Below are 24,124 nucleotides of genomic sequence, written 5' to 3'. Positions count from 1 at the left end.
CTTCCTCCTTGGACTCTGTGTATTTTACTGTGCATACACCTGCTGAGAAGCTGTGATCGGCAATGCACTTTCACACAAATAAACACAGTTTCCTCTCTACACTTGTGCATGCAGAGTCAAAAGTGGGGGATCATTTATGAGGATCTCACACACAAAAGACTTGTAAGTTGATAGGACCCCCGTTTAAAGACAGGTCACCCAAAGGAATGTTAAACTGGCTTAAGGCAGACAGAATTGCATAAAACTGGGTTCAGGAAATGCAGTTGGAAGGCAAGTATATACAAACACATGCAAATGCAAAGGAATTCTTAACCGATGAAGTACAGTTTCACAGTTGTGATCACCCAGTGTGGTCTCTTGATAAAGTGGTTCTGTAGGACCTGGAATGTTTATTTAACCTCAGTTCTTCAGTTGTGTATTCTGCAAGGACCACTAAGATTCAAACAGTGCTATCCTCAATAAAGTTGCAGGTTTCAAAATCCCTAGGGAAGAGCCTCTTGTGGCGCAGAGTGGTAAGGCAGCCGTCTGAAAGCTTTGCCCATAAGGCTGGGAGTTCAATCCCATGTTAACCATGAAAACGCTGGAGGGCGTCACCCCAAGGGTCAGACATGACTCGGTGCTTGCTCAGGGGATACCTTTACCTTTACCTTTACCTTCAAAATCCCTTAAAGTCAATGGGTTTAGAAGGCTGCACCTCTCCTTAGGATCACACTGTAGAAATACCTAGCATGATGTAATGTGCAGAATGCTAAATTTGAACCCATGAGGCCAGGTCTATATCTCTAACATGCCATGAAGTTCACTGGCTGACCTAAGCAGTCCTTCTCAGCCAGATCTGTGGTAAGGATAGTGGAACAACTTTGCTTTGTGATCTTGGGCCAGTTTCTGTCTTTCGGGATAAAATGGCAGAGGGAAGAACAATGTTGTCAATCCCTTTGGCCCCCAATCTGAACAGAAACACATGGATGATTAGAATACTCTAGAAATGTATTGATAATAAATTATTTTCCTGACAGCATCCTAGGAATGCACATCTTTGGATGTAAATTCAGCCTTAGAACTGACACAGGAGACACGGTTCCTGACCGAAAGAATTTTGACTCTCTGCTTTGGGCCATCGTCACTGTGTTCCAGGTGAGTCCAAGAAAGGGCAAAAGGAGGATGCAGTGGGAAAGGGGAATCTTCAAAAAGGCATAATCTCTTGGGAGCATGGAGTAGTAAGGGAGAGCATGGCATATGAACAGCTTGTCTTCTGGGCCCAGCAGCATATTTAACGCAGAGTTGCACACAGTCCACCATGCCATGTACTGGAAATCTGCTAAGGAGTTTGAGCTCAGCCACATCCTCTATAACTGAACTGTACTTTATCTGCTGTTCATCTCCAGTGATTTGTCTACTAGGTTTCAGAAAGTGCCTGTGGCATTATGTCCTCTCCATCACCGTTTATGCACTGGGAACTTCACTGCCCCAGTTTCCATGCAGGAGCACAAATCAGGGGCGGATGACGTGCACCAGGCCAAATGCTCCCCCATGTGGGTGCAGGAAGAGGTGGGGCAACCCGCCACAACTAAAACTCCAGCCTGCAGCCCAGCATGAAACCTCCAGTGTGTAAACGGTCCATGACAATCATCTCAAGAGATAGGCCCACAAATGGGCTCTAAAAGAGAGATTTTTTTACTACTAATGGAATGCTCTCCCAAGTGAGATCAAAGCCCTTCAAATGATTCCGCAAGGCTTGTTAAACAGAGCTGTTCCACCAGGCCTATGGCTGTTTAAAGGTTTTATTTAATTATTCATCACATAGATAATATTTTTATGCATTTTATCTTGTTATCTGTTATATGATGTACTCCACCCTGAGTCTGTGGAGAAAGGGTAGGTAACAAATATAAATAATAATAATAATAATTAGTGAAGCTTCATAAAACAGCGTATTCCTTTTTGACTGAGGTTCCCAAGTTTGGTTTCTGTTTTTCAGATTCTCACTCAGGAGGACTGGAATGTTGTTCTCTACAATGGCATGGCCTCAACTTCCCCTTGGGCATCCCTGTATTTTGTGGCTCTTATGACATTTGGCAATTATGTTCTCTTCAATCTACTAGTGGCCATCCTAGTGGAGGGATTCCAGGCCGAGGTGAGTTGCTATGGTAACTGCTTTCCAAGAGAAATGGTACCAGTCTATGGGAGACAGGGGCTGAAAAAAGAATGATAAGATGTCCAATGATGAAAAGTCTTCTAAAACCTGCTTTTGTGGAGGGTGGTCTTTAAAACAACTCTAAACAAGTGCTCCATAAATTCAGCAATACATCCTGACATCAGGAGAGGAACCTGTCGGTCTTCTAACAGCCAATGGCAAATAATCTGAATAGTTCCATGAAGAGCCTTGCTTGCCTTGAAGATACCCTATTTTGCCATGGCAACAAAATAGTGGAATCACAGGGGGAAGTCTCTTTTGCACTCATGATGCTCACAATTCCCAGGTCTTTACATTTATTTTCCCAACTCAGGGTGATGCTAACCGGTCGTACTCAGATGAAGATCAGAGTTCATCAAACATTGAGGATTTTGACAAGTGCCAGGACAGCTTGGGTAAGATCAATGGGTCTAAAAATCTGAACAACCTTTACAGCAATGGGATCTGCAGAGCTGGGGAGTGTCTCTTGCATAGAATGTGTTGACCTTTAAGGCCAAAAGCACACATATACCGAAAGCTTTCAATATGATTAGAAATCAACTTTTCAGCCATCAGTTGATTAGACAAAATCAGAAGGGAAGATGGAAGGAAGCAGAGCAAAGGGAAAGAAAAAGAGAGAGAGGTAAAGAGAGAGAGGTAAACTACACAGTCAGAGTAGTTCAGCAGTGGAATAGGCTGCCTAAGGAGGTGGTGAGCTCCCCCTCACTGGCAGTCTTCAAGCAAAGGTTGGATACACACTTTTCTTGGATGCTTTAGGATGCTTAGGGCTGATCCTGCGTTGAGCAGGGGGTTGGACTAGATGGCCTGTATGGCCCCTTCCAACTCTGTGATTCTATGATTCTATGATTCTATGATTCTAAAGCTAAAGGAAGTAGTAGGAAAAGAGGTGGGATAGAAGAATCAGGAAGAGGATATAGTGGAAGGGAAGAAGCATATGGAAAAGGGAGGGGGGATCTTTCAGGAAGAAGTAAAGAGAAAACAAATAGGGAATGAAAGAGGATATAGGGAAATGAGACTCTGCCTGAGAATCCTCACAGGTCCCTTTCTTCTCATTCCTATGTTTAGTACTGTTTTACTGTTTTTCTGGGAGAAGGTTGTGTCTACCAAGAGTGAGAGAAGGGCTCAAAACAGCTTTAAGCAGAACATATGAAATCACCCACAATTTGCAATAAGATGGTGTGAATTGTTAAGTGGATTTCCTTAATAAACACACTATTTTGTCTTTTTAGCATGACTATCTAGTTTCCTTGAGTAAGAGAATCATCCAACTGTGCAATCTCAGGTCCCTCCTAAAACCAGACTGTATTTTATAAAAGCATAAACAGCTTTTTCCCTTCTCCGAGTCATGATCTGAGTCCACAAAGATGCATCATTGTACACTTTGTGTGCTTGCATTTTCAGTTGCATGAAATTACTCTATGGCAGTTCACTGCCAACGAACTTCCAGTGTCCTTCGGCCACACTGTAGCTCAGATACCGTGGTGTTTTTCTTCTCTCTGAAAGGAAGGGCTCTTGATTCAGACTGGGAGGATGATTTCCTAGACAGGCATGGCAAAATCTGGATGGTTGAATGATTTGCCTTGAGTTTAAGGGAACTTGGGGAAAGATGCTGATGATGCTGATGGATTTGGTTCCCCACCCTGAGAGTTAATCAAACCCCTAGTGTCCAAATTGCAGAAGCAAATCAGACAAATGGGAAATAATCTGTCTAAAGTATTCAGTGGCTACTGAATTAGCATAATAAAACCTGGGAATTAATCACAAAATCAGCCAAGAGTTCAAAGCAGGAAGAATTTGTGTGATAGCCATCCTTTTGAGGGCACTGGCAATATTGCAGATAACCAATGCACAGAATCATAAGATCAGTCCAATATAGAGACAGAACATGGTTTATAATTTAGTAGTGAGAGTTGTACAGGCTATTTACAGTCCTGAACATTCTAGCAAAGGGGTGAGAGAGAGAGAGAAAGGGCTTGCAGAAAAATGGGGAATTTTCTATCACCAATAACAACTCAGAGTATATTAATCATTAAAGAGGGAACATGCTACAGGTTGGATATATCATATAAAAAGGGGGAAGGGGAGATTTTCACCATTTCCACTTTCCACTATAGTACAGTACAGTACTTCTCATGCTGTTCCTATGGATCTCCTCTCCCCCAGGAGCAACTTCTGGGAGATCATATCAGGCTTCAGTGGGAGGGGAGAGGGGAGGAAGTCCTTTTCTATTAATGAAATGCCTTTTGTTAGCTGATGCTTAATGCAGAATTCAAGCCTAGCCTTGGGCCACTGTTCAGAGCATGGGGTGGCATTCTCACAAAATGCTACAGTTGGCAAAGGTCCCACAAAAAAGGAATCTTCAACTTGAGCCCTCGTAAACTGTAAAAGACTCAATGAGAAAGTGTAAAGCTTGCCTTTGAGTTAGACACTCCCTTTTGTTTTCCAAGCAATGGTCTTTCCTGTATCCCCACAGTTGATGCTTCGTACTGCTTATTTTGCTAGGTGTGGATTTTTGAAGAGCGATGTGTCTTCTAGGGAGGTGGGCAGAGACGTAGTACCTTAGGAGTCTTGACACTTCGTCCTTAAACCCCCTGACATTTCAAAAGTACTCCCATGATCTGCTGCTCAGCGGACAATCTGTTGCCAGGGAAGCCGAAGCTAAACTGGTGGTTGCTTAAATGGCACCGCTTGCCTCCTAGAGAGACCAAATGAAGGTCAACTGTGCTGGTCTGAGGACAGAGATGGGCCACTCCAGTCCAGGGGGCACAGCACCCTCCCATGGGGCAGTTGAAGCCTTTTCCAGTCGCTCTCATTGTTTTGTGTTCTGCCTTTTTAAAGCGCACTAGCCTGTACTTGCAAAGGAGAACAAAGCTTACAGCTGCCACCTGTTCTAGAGAAAAAGCCAGGCATTAAGAGTTTGCTGATACCAGTTTATTTACATGTCAGATTGCTAACAGCAAGCCCAGCCATCATTATACCACCGGTTTTGCCTCCGCCACAGTGGAGCACCTACTGTCGAGACCCTCTCTGCACGGGTCAGTGCTAAGCAAGTGACCCCTGCACTATGGCCATGGCAGAAATAACCTTTCTCTCTCCAAAGGAGAGATGATTAGACATTTCTAAGTTTCATTTGGCAGAATTCTGAGAAACGTCTTTAGCAGAAGCTGGTGGTAGGTGATGGAGAGGAGGAAGCAGCGTTTTCCCAGTTTTTGTTCGTCTTCTAGAGAAATCAACCTGTGATCCTCCAGATGCCCATGGACTACAATTCCCATGAGCTGGCAGGGGCTCAGGGGAATTGTAGTCCATGGGCATCTGGAGGACCACAGGTTGACTACCCTTGTTCTAGAGGCAATGCTGTAGAGAGAGCAGAAATGGACAACCTCTGTATCTGAGGTTTGTGCTTCAATACAGTTTCCTTTGGTCTGCCACCCTTTGCATATAAAACATTTCTTTTTGAGTGGAGGATAAGAAAAAGTCCAAAAGGAAAAGAATGTTTTTTGCTCTCTGTCTCTCTCCTTCTTTTGTGTTTTCATGGCCAGACCCAAAGCTCTGTGCTGTTCCTATGACCCCGAATGGACATCTTGACCCCAGCATTCCTTGTCTCAACCAGCCTGGGGCCATTGCCGGAATTGTTAACCCTTCCCGCCATACTCTGCAACCAGACCAAGTCCTTGTTGCGCTTGAATCCAGGAAAAGCAGTGTGATGTCACTGGTGAGTTTATTCAACCCACGTAAATTAAAATGTACTGGAATTATTCTCATCCATTTTCAAACTTTTGATCGTGGAGGAACCCCTGGAACATTTTTCAGGCCACAGTCATTTGAATGAAATGGTGGTTTATCCCATGTATGTTGAATATGGTAAATAAAATCTCCAAGGCAGAATCCTGTGGCAATGAACACCAAGGTAAAGTGAGATTTACTCTTTAAATCTCAAAGACCGTTTATGCACTGGGAGCTTCACTGCCCCAGCTCCTGTGCAGGAGCACAAATCAGGGGTGGACGACATGCACCAGGCCAAGTGCTCCCCCATGTGGGTGCAGGAAGAGGTGGGACAACTTGCCATGACTAAAACTCCAGCCTGCAGCCTGGCATGAAACCTCCAGTGCGTAAACGGTCAAATGCTTAATTTGTTTCAAGGAAAGGTAAAATGATGAGGAAAACAGTGATGGAGATGTGGCATTGAATGACAAGATGTCTGAGTGTACTATGACGAAAGGAGGTCCAGTTATGGAATCTAATCTGCATAGCTGTGAAGTTTTATCTGCTGAAGCTGCCTCTTATTCCTGTGGTAGATCATAGTGGAGATGGTAACTGAGCAAAGATTTTTTCACAGTGCGGTGATGTCCACAATGACCTGTAGCTGCTGTTAGATGCAGATGCCAGGAAATTCAGACTCCTGATAAGAATCAGGGACCTCAAGGGCTTACAAGAGTGAGGGACAATTTTTCAACAGTGGCAGAAAATTAGGAATGGCTCTGCAAAACTCGATGGAAAATTTGTTCTCACTTTCTAGAGGATTCATCTATTTGTAGTTTTGGACTTGCCCTGTCTTATTGGTGCCCCCTTCCAGATGAGTCATGCAGAGTATCCTGAAATACAATGTATCTTTAGGAGAGATTGGTAGTGAGTCCAAGACGGAAAATGCTAGCACATGACCTCATGCTTGGGCTAAGGCACTGAACCCTTTCTTGGATCTTTCTTACAGTCCAGCTCTCGTAGTTCTCACTATGGAGCATGGGGCCGGAGTGGGGGCTGGGGGAGCCGGCGCTCCAGCTGGAACAGCCTTGCACGGGGACACAGTCTCAAACACAAGCCTCCTTCGGCTGAGCACGAGTCACTGTTATCTGGAGAAAGGCACAGGACGTCCGAGGGAGAAAGAGAAGGGCTGGTAAGAGTTCGGCACCATCGACGGACACTCTCCCTAGACACCAAAGGCTCCTCAGAACTGGTTGAGTTGGCACCAACTGTCCCATCCGGTCACCGGGCATCACGGAGAATAGGTGTAACAACAGGGCCTAGTGAGCATCAAGATTGCAATGGTAAAATGCCCACTATCACAAAGGACATCTTCCCAGAAATGAACAATCGCAAGGACCATGGAGAAGATGAGGAGGAGATAGACTATGTGAGTACAAGAAAAAACTTTCTTTGTTAAAGGAATCATTTGTTGTTATGTGCGAAGTCGTGTCCGACCCATCGCGACCCCATGGACAATGATCCTCCAGGCCTTCCTGTCCTCTACCATTCCCTGGAGTCCTTTTAAGTTTGCACCTACTGCTTCAGTGACTCCATCCATCCACCTCATTCTCTGTCGTCCCCTTCTTCTTTTGCCCTCGATCACTCCCAGCATTAGGCTCTTCTCCAGGGAGTCCTTCCTTCTCATGAGGTGGCCAAAGTATTTGAGTTTCATCTTCAGGATCTGGCCTTCTAAAGAGCAGTCAGGGCTGATCTCCTCTAGGACTGACCGGTTTGTTCGCCTTGCAGTCCAAGGGACTCGCAAGAGTCTTCTCCAGCACCAGAGTTCAAAAGCCTCAATTCTTTGACGCTCGGCCTTCCTTATGGTCCAACTTTCGCAGCCATACATTGCAACTGGGAATACCATAGCCTTGACTAAACGCACTTTTGTTGGTAGGGTGATGTCTCTGCTTTTTAGGATGCTGTCTAGATTTGCCATAGCTTTCCTCCCTAGGAGCAAGCGTCTTTTAATTTCTTTGCTGCAGTCCCCATCTGCAGTGATCTTGGAGCCGAGGAAAATAAAATCTGTCACTATCTCCATTTCTTCCCCATCTATTTGCCAGGAATTGAGAGGGCCGGCTGCCATGATCTTTGTTTTCTTGATGTTGAGTTTCAAGCCAACTTTTGCACTCTCCTCCTTCACCCGCATCAACAGGCTCTTTAGTTCCTCTTCACTTTCTGCCATTAGAGTGGTATCATCTGCATATCTGAGGTTGTTGATATTTCTCCCTGCAATCTTGATCCCAATTTGTGACTCCTCTAATCCCGCCTTTCTCATGATGTGCTCCGCATACAAGTTAAATAGGCAAGGCGACAGTATACAGCCTTGCCGAACTCCTTTCTCAATTTTGAACCAATCCGTGATTCCATGTTCAGTTCTCACTGTTGCTTCTTGACCTGCATATAAATTTCTCAAGAGACAAATAAGATGCTCTGGTATTCCCATCTCTTTAAGAACTTGCCACAATTTGTTGTGCTCCACACAATCAAAGGCTTTAGCATAGTCAATGAAGCAGAAGTAGATGTTCTTCTGGAACTCCCTAGCTTTTTCCATGATCCAGCGTATGTTGGCAATTTGATCTCTAGTTCCTCTACCTCTTCGAAATCCTGCCTGTACTTCTGGAAGTTCTCGGTCCACATATTGCTGGAGCCTAGCTTGTAGGATTTTGAGCATAACTTTGCTAGCATGAGAAATTAGTGCAATGGTGCGGTAGTTTGAACATTCTTTGGCATTGCCCTTCTTTGGGATTGGAATGTAAACTGACCTTTTCCAATCCTGTGGCCATTGCTGAGTTTTCCAAATTTGCTGGCATATTGAGTGTAGCACTTTTACTGCATCGTCCTTTAAGATTTTGAATAGTTCAACTGGAATGCTGTCACCACCACTAGCTTTATTGTTGCTCAGACTTCCTAAGGCCCATTTGACTTCACATTCCAGGATTTCTGGCTCCAGGTCAGTAACTACCCCACTGTGGTCATCAGGGATGTTAAGCTCGCTCTTGTATAGTTCTTCTGTATAATTTTGCCACCTTTGCTTAATCTCTTCTGCTTCTGTGAGGTCCCTACCATTTTGGTCCCTTATCATACCCATCTTTGCATGAAACGTTCTCTTCATATCTCCAATTTTCTTGAAAAGATCTCTGGTCCTCCCGATTCTATTGTTTTCTTCTATTTGTTTGCACTGTTCATTTAAGAAGGCATTCTTATCTCTTCTAGCTTTTCTCTGGAATTCTGCATTCAATTGGGTGTATCTTTCTCTTTCTCCCTTGCCTTTCACTTCCCTTCTCTCCTTAGCTATTTGTAAAGCTTCCTCAGACAGCCATTTTGATTTCTTGCATTTCTTTTTCTTTGGGATGGTTTTAGTTGCTACCTCTTGTACAATGTCGCGAACCTCCGTCCATAGTTCTTCAGGCACTCTGTCTATCAGATCTAATTCCTTAAATCTATTTGTCACCTCTACTGTATATTCGTCGGGGATATGATTTAGTTCATACCTGAGTGGCCTAGTGCTTTTCCCTACTTTCTTCAATTTAAGCCTAAATTTTGCAACAAGAAGCTCATGATCTGAACCACAATCAGCTCCTGGTCTTGTTTTTATTGCCTGTATAGAACTTTTCCATCTTTGGCTGCAGAGTACATAGTCAATCTGATTTCTGTGTTGACCGTCTGGTGATGTCCATGTGTAGAGTCGTCTCTTGGGTTGTTGGAAAAGAGTGTTTGCTATGACCATTGTATTCTCTTGACAAAATTCTACCAGCCTGTGCCCTGCTTCATTTTGTACTCCAAGGCCAAACTTGCCTGTTATCCCGGTTATCTTTTGGCTTCCTACTTTAGCATTCCAATCCCCCATGATGATAAGCACATCATTTTTTGGCGTTGCTTCTATAAGGTGTTGTAGGGCTTCATAGAACTGATCAACTTCATCCTCTTCAGCAGCAGTGGTTGGGGCATAGACCTGGATCACTGTGATGTTGAATGGTTTGCCTTGGATTCGAACTGAGATCATTCTGTCATTTTGGGGATTGTATCATAAGAGTTTGCAAAACTGAAAGCAGTGATAGCAGCTGCGAAGCAATGCTGGGCCATCAAGGGCTGCTGGCTCTGAGTTGGGAAATACCTGGAGATCTGGGGAGTGAAGGCTTAGAAAAGTGGGGTTTGGGGAGGGGAGGAACTTCAATGGGGTATGACCCATAGAGTGCACCTTCCATAGAGAGCCAGTTTGGTCTGGTGGTTAGGAGTGCGGACTTCTAATCTTTCATGCCAGGTTCTATTCTGCACTCCCCCACATGCAGCCAGCTGGGTGACCTTGGGCTCGCCACAGCACTGATCAAGCTGTTCTGACCGAGCAGTGATATCAGGGCTCCCTCAGCCTCACCCACCCCACAGGGTGTCTGTTGTGGGGAGAGGAATGGGAAGGCGATTGTAAGCTGCTTTGAGCCACCTTCGGGCAGGGAAAAGCGGCATATAAGAACCAACTCTTCTTCTTCTTCAAAGTGGCCATTTCCTTCAGGTCAAATGAGCATGAACTGGCTCATGAACTGAAGTTTGTGATGAATTTTGGGCAGTCCATGGTTCACAAACTCAAGTGTGCTGTGAACCACAAACTGTACTGCATTTTCCCAGTTCTGACCCATCCCTATTTCCAGGTTAGTAACTCAAGGGCCAGACCACTCCTTTGTGGCACTGTGCAACATGCAATCACAGCAAAGCTGAAATACAGAGATTTCCAAACTTTACATCTCTATAAAGCCCTGTCCACATAATCTTGACTGTCAAGAAACATATGGCTATTTCAGACGATCTTAGGGAATGTTCTGGGACTCGCACTAGAAATACGAGGTCTCCCCAATGGTTTTGCACTGCAGAGTGAAACTAGCAGCAGTGGACAAGCCTTCCAGGGAAATTTGTCATTGAAGACAATGACAAACCTTTTGCAGGGTTTCTATAAACACAGGATGAAAACTGTTGTTGTAATGACAAGTCTGGATTATTGTCTTCGATTGGAAGCCAGTCATGCACTCGCTTGTTAATTGCTATGAGAGATTGCATTGCTCAGGCCCTGGATTCCAGCGTGAGGTCTGGAGCATGGTAAACAGGTATTCCAAGAAAGCGTTTATCTTACATAAGCACTTGGTTGCCCTGGGAAATTCAGATGTCTTTTTCATGCTTTGCATAGTCCTGCTTGCTTGTAATTCTCAAAGCCCTGAGCGCTTGAGGACCCAGCGGGACTTTGCCAACTGTGGATCCAGTGGACCTTAGGAAATGTGTGCTTTAAAGGGGGGGGCAGTCGGGAAATGTCTCAGCAAATACTGCCTTTCTGTTCTGCTCCAAGCTGCTTTAGTAGTCCATGCTTGTTAGTGACATTAACTGTGGTGCAATCAGCAATGCTTTCAGCCTGAGTCAGGAGGCAATGCCGACTCTCTACTTTCTGGGAGGTAAATTAGCTCATTAATCCTGCTGCAGTACATGGGCTTGGCTTTGATGACCTTGGAGCTCTCTTTCTGTCCCACCGCTCTGTCATTCTAAGTCAGGCCATGACAGCCCATGTGAATACTCTGTCCATATCATTATCATCACTGGACTGTGATTTTACATCCCTTTCTTACTTTGCATGGGACATGGTGGGGGAATGACTCCTATTTTGGATTCTGACAAAGTGTGGTGGGTGTAGCTACAGAATGGCTGCCCCAAAAGAGCTGCTGGAGAAGGAAGAGTCGGCAATAAAATGGTGGCTGCTGCTTAACTTCGGTCACACAAAAGATACTTATGCTGCAGTAGCAACTGGTGCTAAAGCAACATTTAAAAAAAAAATCTGCAGAGCCACTCAACTCTCCAGCAACCCATTGGAAGCCCTGCAAAAGTCCCATCTAGCCCCACCCTCTTTCTCAAAACACTTGGTGGCAGTGGTGTACCTAGCCTACATGGTGCCTGGGGCAGAGGGATGGAAAGGGCTTGGTGACTCAGGGGAGACTCAGCCAAGCTTGGAGAGCCTGGAGAGCGCTTTTGAGCCAGATTCTTCACATGACTGCAGGCAGAGGAGACAGTCCTGCAAGACCACCACCCCCTAGCACCCCGTTTCTTCCAGAAGACAAGAGGACTGGCAGCCCCTGAGGGACACCACCCTGGATGGAGGGCATGGCCTGGTTTCAGAGGAAGCCTCCACACCCTCGCAACAAACCTGCATTGTTGGCTGCCCTCAGTGGAGCCGAGCCCTTCAGCCACCCACTGCACCTCCCCCTGCCTCCCCCTAGAAAGCAGCCCCACTGGAGCTAGGCACACTCCAGTGAGAAGCACACACCAGGAAATAAGTGCAGCATGGCCTGGAGTGGGAAGGATGGGCAGGCCAAGACCCCCTTGGGTGGGTGAAAGGGAGGCAGGCAGCACCAGCTTGCCTTACCTGCAGGCCTCTGTGGTGGAGAGGAGCCAGGTGAGGCCGATTGGCATGAGACAGCAGAGTCTTCCTGCCCAGGCATGGCTCAGAGGGCTGGTAGCAGACACAGACTCAGTCTCCTTGGCCAGCAGCTTCCAGGTCTGCAGAGAGGACTCACATAGTGGATGGGACAGGAAGGAAGCACCAGTGCCTGATTGAGCAGTGGGGCAGAGGGAAGGGTGACGATGGTGGCAGAGTGCTGGAGGAGATGGGCCCTTGGACCTTTCACATGGGAGTGGGGGTGGGGGAGATCCATTGCATGCAGCCTTCCTTCCTTAAGACAGATAATAGCAGCTGCATCTCCCCGGGGACTGGAGAGCTGCAAGCAGTGCACCCCCCCCCCATCAAGTGGCATCCAGGGAATGTGCCCTTGTTGTCCCACCAAAGTACGGTGTCAAGGAAGGTGTTGGTCAGTGCCCTGGTGCCCATGGGAGATTTCCACTTATTAGTATTCTAGTCACAAAGAAGCAAAAGCATGTGATCCTTATGTGAATGAAGTCAAGAAGAGAGCAGCTTCTGTCCTTTTTCCTCAGAGCCTGTGTTTCCGCATCAAAAAGATGATCGAGGCCTACAAGCCAGACTGGTGTGAACTGCGGGAGGACTGGTCTATATACCTCTTCTCACCGCAAAACAGGTACGTCTCATCGTTTATGACAGAGGTGCAGGAACAGCAACTGGGCCGCGATGTTATTGTACTGCCTTGAAATTTCATTGTGGGAACGATTGAGTGACTTTCAATCCCATATGAACAGCCCATCTTTCATAGTTCAGGACAGGCTTTGCCATTCCATTACCGGATGTAACATCAAATTAGTAGCAATAATAAAGCAGCTTGCTACAGAGTTAGGCCTCCCTCAGCCATTCCCTTTTTTTTCTCTCTCTCATCTCACACTCTGTCGTTCTCACACTTTTTTATTTTCTTTCTCTCTCCCACTGCCATTCACACCTGTTTTTGGCTTGCTCGCTCTCTGCCATTCCTTCCTTTTTGTTTACCCTTCCCCTTCCCTGTCGCTTGTTTTCCCAAGATTTTCCCATCGCTTAAACAAAACCCTCCTTATGACAACACAAAAGCCTAAAGTGACAGAGGATTTTATACCAACTCTCTGTCACGGACTAGCGCTGGATAGGTCAGTTACGGTGCCTTGAAGTGTAAACATCCTGTCTGGTGGCACCTTAAAGACCAATCACCTTTGTTCTAGCAGAATCCTTTGTGAGTCAGAGCTCAATTCGCCAAATGCTTGAAATCCATAACGGGTATATTTATATCTAGAATGAAAAACAATGGAAAGGCAGGAGTAGGGAGAAGTTGCAAAAAGAAGGGCCACCTTGAAAGAATAACCAATCAATCAGTCCATTCAGAGAGACCAGAGCCTTCAAGACTGTTGCCCCCAGGAGATACAGGAGGTTTAATGGGTAATGTTTCAGGCAATGTATGAATTCTTTCCTCTCATTCGCCACTCCCACCAGACCTTCTCACTATCCCTGAAGTCCTATAGTGCAATTTTTTTAAATCATGTCTTTTAGGTTCCGCATCCTCTGCCAAACTATCATTGCTCATAAGCTCTTTGATTACATCGTCCTGGCCTTCATCTTCCTGAATTGCATCACTATTGCCCTGGAGAGACCTCAGATTGAACAGAGGAGCACAGTGAGTAATCTTGTTCCATGGCCTATTTGGATGGAGCACAAGATCTTTGGAAAGCTTTGGGGGGGGGGACAGGTGCATGAGTCCTTCACAGCCTCCTGACTAATGGCATGAACAGAAAGTCAGTAGCTTTCTAAGAATCTGTCTCAAAAATATGAGCTTCTGTTCTCAGCATGCTATCATAGAGACACTTAGAAAGCGGCTAAGAGAGCAAGTGGCAAGTAGTAGCTAATCCAGCCTCATTTTTGTTCTTATTTAGTTAAGTACTAGTTTGTCTAGAACTTCCTGAGTGATTTCCTCTCATGCTATTAAAAGAGCTAAGGCAGTGGTGATACTCCAATGTCACATTTGATTACTGTACACACAGTGGTAGCGAAGGTGGACTTCCTGTTGTTCCAGAAAACATTTAAAGGGAAGAGGAATCTTTCATATATGTGTTCATGTTTTATGAAATAAAGTAGGACAGTAACAGAGGTACTTCAGTTTAAGTGCATTGGATGCATGGGCTTGGACTGGAGTAACATAACTTAGGATGGGACTGTGAGAATATTATCATGAAAGATGGGTATGAAAGACTAGGAAAGTGCCCGATCATTTGTGCCCATTTGGTTTGTATGACAAAAGGAAAGCTATAGGATGTTACAGGTAAATTAATGGACATGCTGCAAGTGAACACTGGTGGTCTTTAAGCACCAGCTGGACAGATACTTATCATGGATGCTTTAGGCTGATCCTGTATTAAACAGAGGATTGGACTAGATGGCCTGTATGGCCCCTTCCAGCTCTATGATTTTATTATCTTGAGAACATGCCTAGAATGGAGGTTGGTGGTACTTTCATTTGTATTAACTTGTCGGAAACGAAATAGCACATGTTCATTAAACACCTTCCCAGAAACATGTACAGGCAGTCTTCAGTTATGCACACATCTACATATCACCTCCAAAATGTCAAAATGGTCCATTTGTCTCCTCCTACATTGAGGAAATGAGGGGGGAACCCTATCTTTAAACTTGGGAGTACATACAGCTACAAAACAACTAAAAGTAGGGAAACAATCTGCGCCCATGACAGCTGTGTAGAAAAGATTACATGTGATTGTTTTTTTGTGATTTTCTTGAAATTAGTTCTTAAACAGGAGATCGCACACTGAGATTTTTTTTTTCTTTACTTGCAAGACATAGGATGTGAACCTTGGACATGTCAGTTTTTTAAATCTTAGCAATCAGCAATTTCCAGTTTTTGGCAAGCTGTTTGTGCAAAGCAGATGATATGCACAGAATCCAATTTCTTCCCAGTCAAGATCCAAAGCAGTTTACAATATCATTTTTCTCCTCCTCTATTTTATTCTCACAGCAACAGTCCAGTGAGGCAGATTAGTGGGATGGCCCATCAACCAGGCTCAAAGAAAGTGGCTGATCCAATGTAACACAGCAAGCTTCAGTAACACAGTGGGGGGGGGGATGAACTCAGGTCTCCCAGACCCTAGCTTAGCACCAAAGCCACAGTCTTTGATTTACTGTGGTCACTACATACCTGGTGGTCCTGTGTGTCTGTCATATGAGCAGGCATTTATTGGTCCATATACATTTGTATTTATCAGCATCATCTGCATTCAAACTCTACAAAAGAAATGGATGAGACCAAAAGAGTAGACTGGAAAGGAAGACCGTAAACCAGAACCTATTTGAGAAGTTAGAAAGAAGGAACCATTTGCCTTAAAATGGCCTATATTTTCAGTCCCATTGTATTTTTTAATATATTTATATGTTTGTTTGTTTATATGCTGCTCTTTTCCAAGTGATCCAGGCAGTTTACTTATAACTAAAAACATACAATAATATAAATATGCAAGTTAAAATCTAAGTACTATAAATTTTAAAATCCAGAATTAGATTTAAAATTTGCCTAAGCCATTTCCTGCTGAGAGGGAAGGCAAACGTGTACCAAATAACAAATAATTTGATGTAATAGGTGACTTGGTAGGGAAGTCAGCAGAATTTTAGATGTAATTTCTGGGACCTCAACCATAGGCCCAGTGGAACAGCTCTGTCTTCCAAGCCCTGTGGAACTGTCCAAGGTTCCTAAGGACTCTGATGCCACCAGGAAGAGTGTTCCACCAAGTCAGGGCCAGGCACAAAGGCCCTAGCCCTGGCTGAAACCAGTTTAACGTCTTAAGGACTGGGGATCATGAGAGCATAATGATAAAAAAGCTTTATTATTTATTTATGCATTATTTATTTATTATTGTTAATTAAAAAAACTTATTTTCCAATGATTTAAACTATTGCAAGGCATACTGTGATTCAATCTTTATTTTTTTTCCAGGAGAGAATCTTCCTTACAGTATCCAATTACATCTTTACAGCAATCTTTGTTGCTGAAATGACTCTGAAGGTAAGTCACCACTAGCGCTGGCCAAACTATCCTACCCCACTGCCCCAACTAACTCTTTCAGTCTGTTTTGGAGGCATCAGAATCTAAGGTGCTCTCTCCCTGCTTCTACCAATTTCTCAGCTATGCCTGAGAAAAGAAACTAAAAGTTTTCAAGAAACATTGTCCTCACCCTGCTTTGCCTTCAGTGACACCATCACCTAGCTAAATCTGACCAGCTACTTCACACAATCACACAATCATTTGTCTCCAGTGCAGTGAGACATTGCTATGACTCCAGATCAGATTGGTTATGCAGCACTGTGGTGCCATCATATTCACTATGTGATTCCTGATTGATTGGTATTGCTCTGGGAATGAGAAAGAGGCCTGGCATTGATCCTGTTACAGACATTTAAAAAAATGGCAGCATTATTTAAAGCTGACCACTTGTATATTTAAGGATTTTTTCAGGAAATAAAAATCTCCTTCCCCTTTCCAAAAGCAGTGGGTTCAGTCCAAAACACTGAAATGGGCATACACATTCAGCATAGTCCTACCGCTTGGCATTTATATTCCTAGGTTTTCTTCTGATCCACCAGCATGACCGGGAGTACTAAAAAATCTAAACCTTTTCATTTCCAAATCTTAGTCACCTTGAAATTCCAAATGTGAAAACGAACAATGCCGAATGAAAAAGATCAGGGAGATCATCAGGGTCTGGACAGTTATCAGTGAGATAAGAGGCAAAGTCGAGACAGGAATGGTTCAAGATATTTTGCTGCCCCAAGCATTCTCCTGCCTTGCTACCCCAGCTGGGTGTAAGAAAGAGCCTGCAGCCTATCTTGAAGTGGGGCTGCTGCCAGCAATGGGGTTGTATCTTCTTATATCTGTTCTACTGCCACCCTACCTAAGGCAGACTGCAGAGGCTTGCCTTAGATCCAGCTGGAGAAGCAACAAGATCAGGGGATGGTGGATGTAGACCTCTTCCCACTGATCTGGTGACTCAGGCAGCCACGTGAGCAGTAAGCTGGTCACGATTTAAAACCTATAATTTTCATATTTTATTCCCAGAATTTAATTTGAGAAAAGAGACAAAATGCCAGAACAGTGTCACTGATTCCTCAACAACGTGGGGCTCAGATGTAGGGGTGTGGCTTTCTTCTGTTTTCTCCACATCCATATTTTCTCATCTCCCCCAGGTAGTCTCTCTTGGACTATATTTTGGAGACCAGGCCTATCTCCGGAGTAGTTGGAATATCCTGGATGGCTTCTTGGTGTTTGTGTCTATCATTGACATCGTCGTTTCAGTGGCCTCTGCTGGTGGAGCCAAAATTCTGGGGGTCCTACGAGTTCTCCGGCTGCTGCGCACTTTGCGTCCCCTCAGGTGAGATCCAACAGCCCAGTTCTCTCTCATCTCTTCCTACATGAAACATATGCAGGAGTAGAAATGACGGCGGAGGAATAAAGAGGCTTATTATAAACCACTACAAACAGCTCAGACAGCAACTCAGAACCTCAGTCGCACAACAGAACCTCAGAAATAATGCAGGTGTTTTGCTGAGATAGACACTGATAACAAGGTTGAATACCAGAGCTCAGAATGGGAATGAATTGTTTCACAATATATGGCCCATCGGACTGGGAAAGAGGGAGGCTGGGGGAGTGTCCAATTGTAAGGTTGACAATTTTGGCACCCACAAAACATTATTTCTCTTCAGTACATCAGGTTGGCTAATGGACAACTCTAGATATCATTAGTAAAACTTAATGTTGAGTAAAAGGTTCCTGAAACTGTCATTCACTAGAGCTTGCTGGTTCCCTTCACAGCATCAAGCATACCCAGATTCTTGCAATGCCATATGGGAACAAATCCAAGTATGCTCATGCAGGTTGAAAACAACCCTTGTAAGCACTGTGCTACTAAGACTCTGTGGTTAATTTTCTACATAGATACTATGGCATGTGGCATATTGGATATAGTCAAATCTGCACGTTGTCCTGTATGATGAATTCACACATAATATATTGCTTAGAGTGCCAGACTAGGAGCTAGAAGATAGAGTCAAAGCCCTATTTGGCCATGAAGATCATTGGGTGAACTTGGGCCTTCTTCCCTCAGCCTAATCTACCTCTCAGGGTTCTTGTGAGAACCATGCACACTTGTCTGAGCTCCTTAGAGGAACAAGGACAGAACAACACATATACATATGTACATACATACATATACACATCCACACACATACACACACACACACATGTATATAACTGACAGGCATGTCTGTTTTGCAATATTTATGGAATGTGTGTATGTGTGTACACATGAGCATGCCCTGTGAGAACCAACATGGCAATGTGGTCACATTTATCAAATCTGATGATGCAGCACTGGCAGCTCATAAGTTATAGAGGTGATATTCTTGTAGATAATGTCAGATTGCTGAGGGGTTTTTTTGGATGGGGGAACTGTGTCATGATACTTGCTAGGACACATCTTAGTATACAGAAAGGAGCCCTCTCCCTTACTGCTGCCCATCTTGGTGCTTCTTTTTCAGGGTCATAAGCCGTGCTCCAGGCCTCAAGCTCGTTGTTGAGACACTCATTTCGTCCCTCAAGCCCATCGGGAACATTGTGCTCATTTGCTGTGCTTTCTTCATCATCTTTGGCATTCTCGGGGTGCAGGTATCGTTGTTGTTGTTTGCATTGAAACGTATCTCTGCCCACCCTTTTAGTCTGAACATACAAGCATGCAGAGCATTTGCTTGCTTTTAAGCTCTTGCCTCTGATAATAGTCCTCGGTAAGTAGGCGGAGATGCCTCAAGAGAAGCAGAGCAAGCTTTTCATTTACCGTTGCGACAATAATGCTCCCCCCACCCCCAGCACATATTCCTGTGCAAAGTGCTGTCCTTGGCATCCATCTAAGGCTGCCTTAGTTTCCAGGCAGGTTGCTAACTGTTCTCTGAGAATGCATCTGCCAAGAAAGGAAGATGGAACAATGCCCCTTTGAATAAACTGGGTGCGTAAGTAGTTCTCCTTGCTTCCCCCTTGCTCCTTGGTCAAATACCTAAGTGCTAGATGGAAGGGGTGAACTTGCAAATAGAGAGTCAGGCTGAGGTTCTGAGATACAGCAAAATCCTGCTAGTACCAGAATAACAGGCTGCTTACCTGCTGTTTAAAAACCCGATTACCTTTTATTTTAATTTACTCTCCCCCACATTGTACGCACTGAAATCCACCCACAACTGTTTGGGGAAGAAAAAGTGGCATCCTCTTTATTTTGGGCTCCTTCTGCAGTGGTCTGCAGGAGTAGCTGTTGCTACTAGCATGGGAAAGGATGTGCTGCACTTCATCTGTATGCAGCCAGCTCCAATAAGACCAGCTTTCCAATTTACAGCTAACTGGCAAGACCATCCAGAGCCTTTACAAATGCAAAAATCTAGTTTCTGCTGTAAGGTAAAGAGACTTGGGGGAGAAGACATGTAAAAGAAGTCACATCAATTTATTTGGAAGTAGCCGAGAAGCAGGGAGTATTTTCAAGCAATCTATTAGCCTTTAGTATGCACAAAACCCATTTGGGAGCAGTTAAATTCTAAAATAGACTTCAGAATCAGTGTAGGTACTGTTGGTTCCAATTCAGCCTCTTCGTTTTCCCCTTCCTTCCAACTGGATGCTAAATAGCAAGCGGCGAGATTGGGGCTGGTGTCTCAAGGTTATTTTCCCCATAACCAAGGTCACATCGGTTCATGGCATCAGACTCTATGACCATGTGGTTTCTTCCTGCAGCTCTTTAAGGGGAAGTTCTACCATTGCCTGGGTGTGGATATCCGAAACATCACCAACAGGTCGGACTGCATGGCTGCCAATTACAAGTGGGTACATCACAAATACAACTTCGACAATCTGGGCCAGGTAAATGTGGATCCTCCATGTTACCTTACCCTTATATGTGTTTCCATAAGGCGTTGCACACTCCAGGTCCAAAAAGGAGAGCTGCACTGGTAAAGGAAAGTCTGTGTGCGTTAGAATGAGAGGTGTTGGGACTACTCAGAAGTAGTTAGGTTTTGCCTTCAAAACTTGTATCCAGTTCTGGTTTCCACTGTCTAAAAGAGTGTTACAAGAGAAGGCAGTTGGAACAGCACGGAGCACAAACCAGCCAACTCAAGCGTGTCTAAGTCTCAGTGATTAGTTGTGCATATATTTATTTACTCCCTTACTTTGAACTCCACTGTTTCTCCCCAATGGAGACCAAGTGACTCCCAGCATTCACCTTGCCTCCAGTTTGTCCTTACAAAGACCCTGTGTGGTAGACAAGGCTGAGAGGAATGTGATGGACCCCAGATCACCCAGCAAGTTTCCATGGCAGAGTGGGGATTCAGTCCTGGTTCCCCCAGATCCTAGTCTTACCACCATGCAACTCTATAGGTGCTGATCTCTCCTTTTTATTTTAGTTATGTGTAGAAATGCCACAAGCTAAATCGTCTCACCCACTGTTCACTCCTGCCCCCTGAAATCAGTGGGATCGGAGTAACTCTCCAGGATTATACTTTAAATCTGTTCATCTCGAAGGTGCTTGTGCTGCAATAGTCATTCCACTAGAATGGGTTTCAGGCAGAGGAATCAGGATGGGAAGGGGTTGATTTTGGCTTGAATCAGATCCAAAGGTGTTAGGACCTATGCAGAGCAGATGGAGAACTCTGTGTATTTCGCTGAGGGCCAATTAAGTATTACTTACCTCATATGGCACCTGAGGCCAGGCTATTTGCAGGACATTGCTCAATTCATCCAGGTCGGAGCTTTTACCGTGCTCTGTGAGTCATCCCAGGCACAGGACTGTTTCCTCAGCAGCAGTCAACAGGGAAGAACAATGGCAGCACAAAGGGAGACTGTGCCAAAATGCAGACTCAGATAGCACTGCATGAAATGCTACCTCATGGAAGAGTCTCCTGGCAACCTCTGCACTGATTTGTTTGTTCATTTATGTCATATATATTCTGCCTTTCTCCTCAAAGGGGACCCAAAGAGGCTAATGTCACTCCTTTGTCCCCCATCTTAGCCTCACAAAAACCCTATAAGGTAAGACAGGCTGAGAGTGTATCCAATCTGTGTCTCCTAGTCCATCGCTCTAACCACTGCACCACACGGGCTGTCATGGCGTGAGTGATGTGCTCATCGGAGATGACAAAATTATTGGGGGGAAAGGATAACAAACTTTCATTGCCTGATTTTGACTGTAATGTTGATTTTGTGGCTTAAGGAGTGAGTTCCCAGGAAAGTCCTGGTGCCTGGATATAAATAAATAAAAGCCTTTCAGGGAAAGGGAGAAACAACTGATTCTTGTGGACAGAAAGAAGCAGATTGCATAATAACTGACTTAGGGGAGACAACAGGAAACACATCCTGGTTACAGACATAACTGTTGAGGAGGGAGTACATTGCCTGGATTGTATGTTTCTGATCTAATCATTCGCTCTCCCCTGATTACATCCATTGCCAAAGAGTAGAAATGAACCACCCCAGATGTATGTTTTCATACTGGATCCTTCATACTCTGGGTACTTTTCATATGCTAAATCTATGACTTCCCATCAAAGAATCCACTTTTGCACTGTGGGACATGGGGGAAGTAAGATCAGGAAGAAGGATTGTCAGAGGCAAAAAAGGAAGGTCATTTCCTTAGCAGTTGTGCTACAGTTCTCAGACTTTTCATCTGTACCCTTTTGTGCAGTCCTCTGAATTAGATTTGTGACACTTTAGCAAACTAAGGAATTATGTGCATCATAATGGACTGTTCTCAAAGGGCCAAATCACTTGTAATGCTGGGGGTTGTGTTCAGGCCTGTAATTAAGCTGCAAAAAGCTTCTGTAGAGAGGAGGGGTGAACTGAGTCGGGCTGTGTTGCCTTGTTGCTGTGCTGCCACAGCATTTCCCCAGTCAGAAATGCCCTCCCCAGGTTGCTTCAAAGACCAGGGAGGGAAAAGAGACAATATGGGTACCTATCTTTTAACATTTTCTGGAGGGTGAAGCTGCCCAAAGAGAGAAATAACTTCTGACTGGAGAAATAACATTGGAGAGAGGCAGTTAACCACCATTTCCTTTGTTCCAGTCCATGTTGCCCTCAGTATTTGTGTGTGTATGTGTGTATTTGCAACTCATTCAGGAATCCAGCAGTCTGAGTACAGATCCTCAGCATCACATGTGGCTTGGCCCTAAGTCAACTGTCAGATACTTGTGATCTGGTGCTACTCTATGGACAGGTTTCTCAGAGGACATTTTCTTCCTCTCAAGCAAATTCTTGTCCCTCACTGACCCACTCCACTCATCGTTCTGAGGAAAGAGGACATAGTTTTAAGCCCTGATCCTGTCAGAAACCTGCCCCAAATGCTTCTTGTCTGAAAAGGTTTCATGTGTTACAGGCTTTGATGTCTCTGTTTGTGCTGGCTTCCAAAGACGGCTGGGTCAATATTATGTACAATGGACTGGATGCTGTTGCTGTTGACCAGCAGGTATAGAAGCGACTTCCGTAACTTATTTGTTCCCATGCTTTGACCAAGGTTGTGACGTAGGCTGCATGAGCAGATTTGAGAAGTCCCAGGCTCTTTGTTTTGTAGCTCCGTGCTCCCACGCTCCTGTGAAGAATGAGCATTTCCAGGATGACCACATTCTCTTTCAGTGAAAGGCCACTGCAGACTGACACTTGACATTTCTCTGATTATCTGTTTATTTACAAAGATAAGCATGAAGTATTAGGGGGCAGACTGGGATCTAGGCAGACAATACCAGTCTGTAGAGGAGTATCAGTTTCACACAAAGCAAGCAGTATCTCTACCTGGAGCCCCCAAAGCACCTTCTTCTTGTCCTTTACAAATCTCAGACCTTTTCTCTTTTCCTGACCACGCTGCATCTCAGCAAGCTGTTTTTCCCTCACCGTACGCTCACTCCCGCACACGTGCACACTGCAGAATGCTGGTGGCCAGCCGAAGAAAGCCATGAGAGCCCTCAGAGAAGCACCAGCTGATCACCACTGTGCAACAGCAGCCTCCACAAGATACAGAAGCGCAATGGCATTTGTTAATATTTGTGTACTGTCCCTTCCCATCTTCCTGACATCCATTTGCACATTTCTGATGTGCTAGGTATACAACTTTTGTGCAAAGGTGGGATATCTTTCCAACTCCTTGCATGTTTATTAGTTTTGAGGAAACCTGCGCTGATCAATCTCCTCTTGCTTTTTTAGTCCTATGATTGATTTTTCGTAACAGCATGTGTCCTTTGCGGTATAAAGGTGCATTCTTCAGATTCATAATCACTTACTGCAGATAACTCTCACACACGCACACGCACACACACACATACACCCTCGCTGGGTTTTTCACTGCTGGCAGCTGAAACCTACCGCTGTTCTGAACTTTAATAATGCAAGATCACTCCCCTAATGCAAATGGGCAGTGTTGCAGATCTATTATTCCTACTACTGCAGGTTTTCTTGTTAAGGCTGAGAAGTTTTCTTCAGCTGGTCTTGTCTGACCCATCTGGAGAAACCCATTTCTAGTGCAACAGCTCTAAAACAGCCAGAGTATGGGGGAAACAGAAGTTGCATCTCTGCAGGAATATACATATTGTGAGATGTTACTGTGGGTTGCATGGAGGCATGCAGATCTGAAATGTTTGACTAAAGTAAGATTTAAGACTATCCATTATTTCAGCCTTTCCAACTGCCTCCTTTTGATTGCTGCAAATGTGCAGTT

The 24,124-nt window shown here is 44.7% G+C and overlaps 1 protein-coding gene across 8 annotated transcripts in view; it reads left to right on the top strand.

Annotated features, from left to right (window-relative positions):
* Positions 1-24,124, top strand: part of CACNA1I (calcium voltage-gated channel subunit alpha1 I) — a 361,190-nt gene that overhangs the window by 289,964 nt on the left and 47,102 nt on the right. For 7 of the 8 annotated variants that reach the window (XM_077339439.1, XM_077339440.1, XM_077339442.1 and 4 more), the window contains 12 exons: positions 1,017-1,134; positions 1,979-2,134; positions 2,481-2,589; positions 5,734-5,906; positions 6,903-7,322; positions 12,896-12,996; positions 13,887-14,010; positions 16,336-16,404; positions 17,583-17,767; positions 18,936-19,062; positions 20,164-20,289; positions 22,793-22,882. In XM_077339439.1, the coding sequence (XP_077195554.1) occupies positions 1,017-1,134; positions 1,979-2,134; positions 2,481-2,589; positions 5,734-5,906; positions 6,903-7,322; positions 12,896-12,996; positions 13,887-14,010; positions 16,336-16,404; positions 17,583-17,767; positions 18,936-19,062; positions 20,164-20,289; positions 22,793-22,882 (1,798 nt within the window). The remainder of the gene's footprint in view (positions 1-1,016; positions 1,135-1,978; positions 2,135-2,480; positions 2,590-5,733; positions 5,907-6,902; positions 7,323-12,895; positions 12,997-13,886; positions 14,011-16,335; positions 16,405-17,582; positions 17,768-18,935; positions 19,063-20,163; positions 20,290-22,792; positions 22,883-24,124) is intronic. The other variant, XM_077339441.1, reaches the window with a different exon arrangement.

This window comes from Paroedura picta, chromosome 5 (genome assembly GCF_049243985.1).
Source record: "Paroedura picta isolate Pp20150507F chromosome 5, Ppicta_v3.0, whole genome shotgun sequence".
Taxonomy (NCBI): Eukaryota; Metazoa; Chordata; class Lepidosauria; order Squamata; family Gekkonidae; genus Paroedura; species Paroedura picta.
Note: the sequence above shows the minus strand (reverse complement) of the source record. Positions and strands in the feature narration are given on the sequence as shown.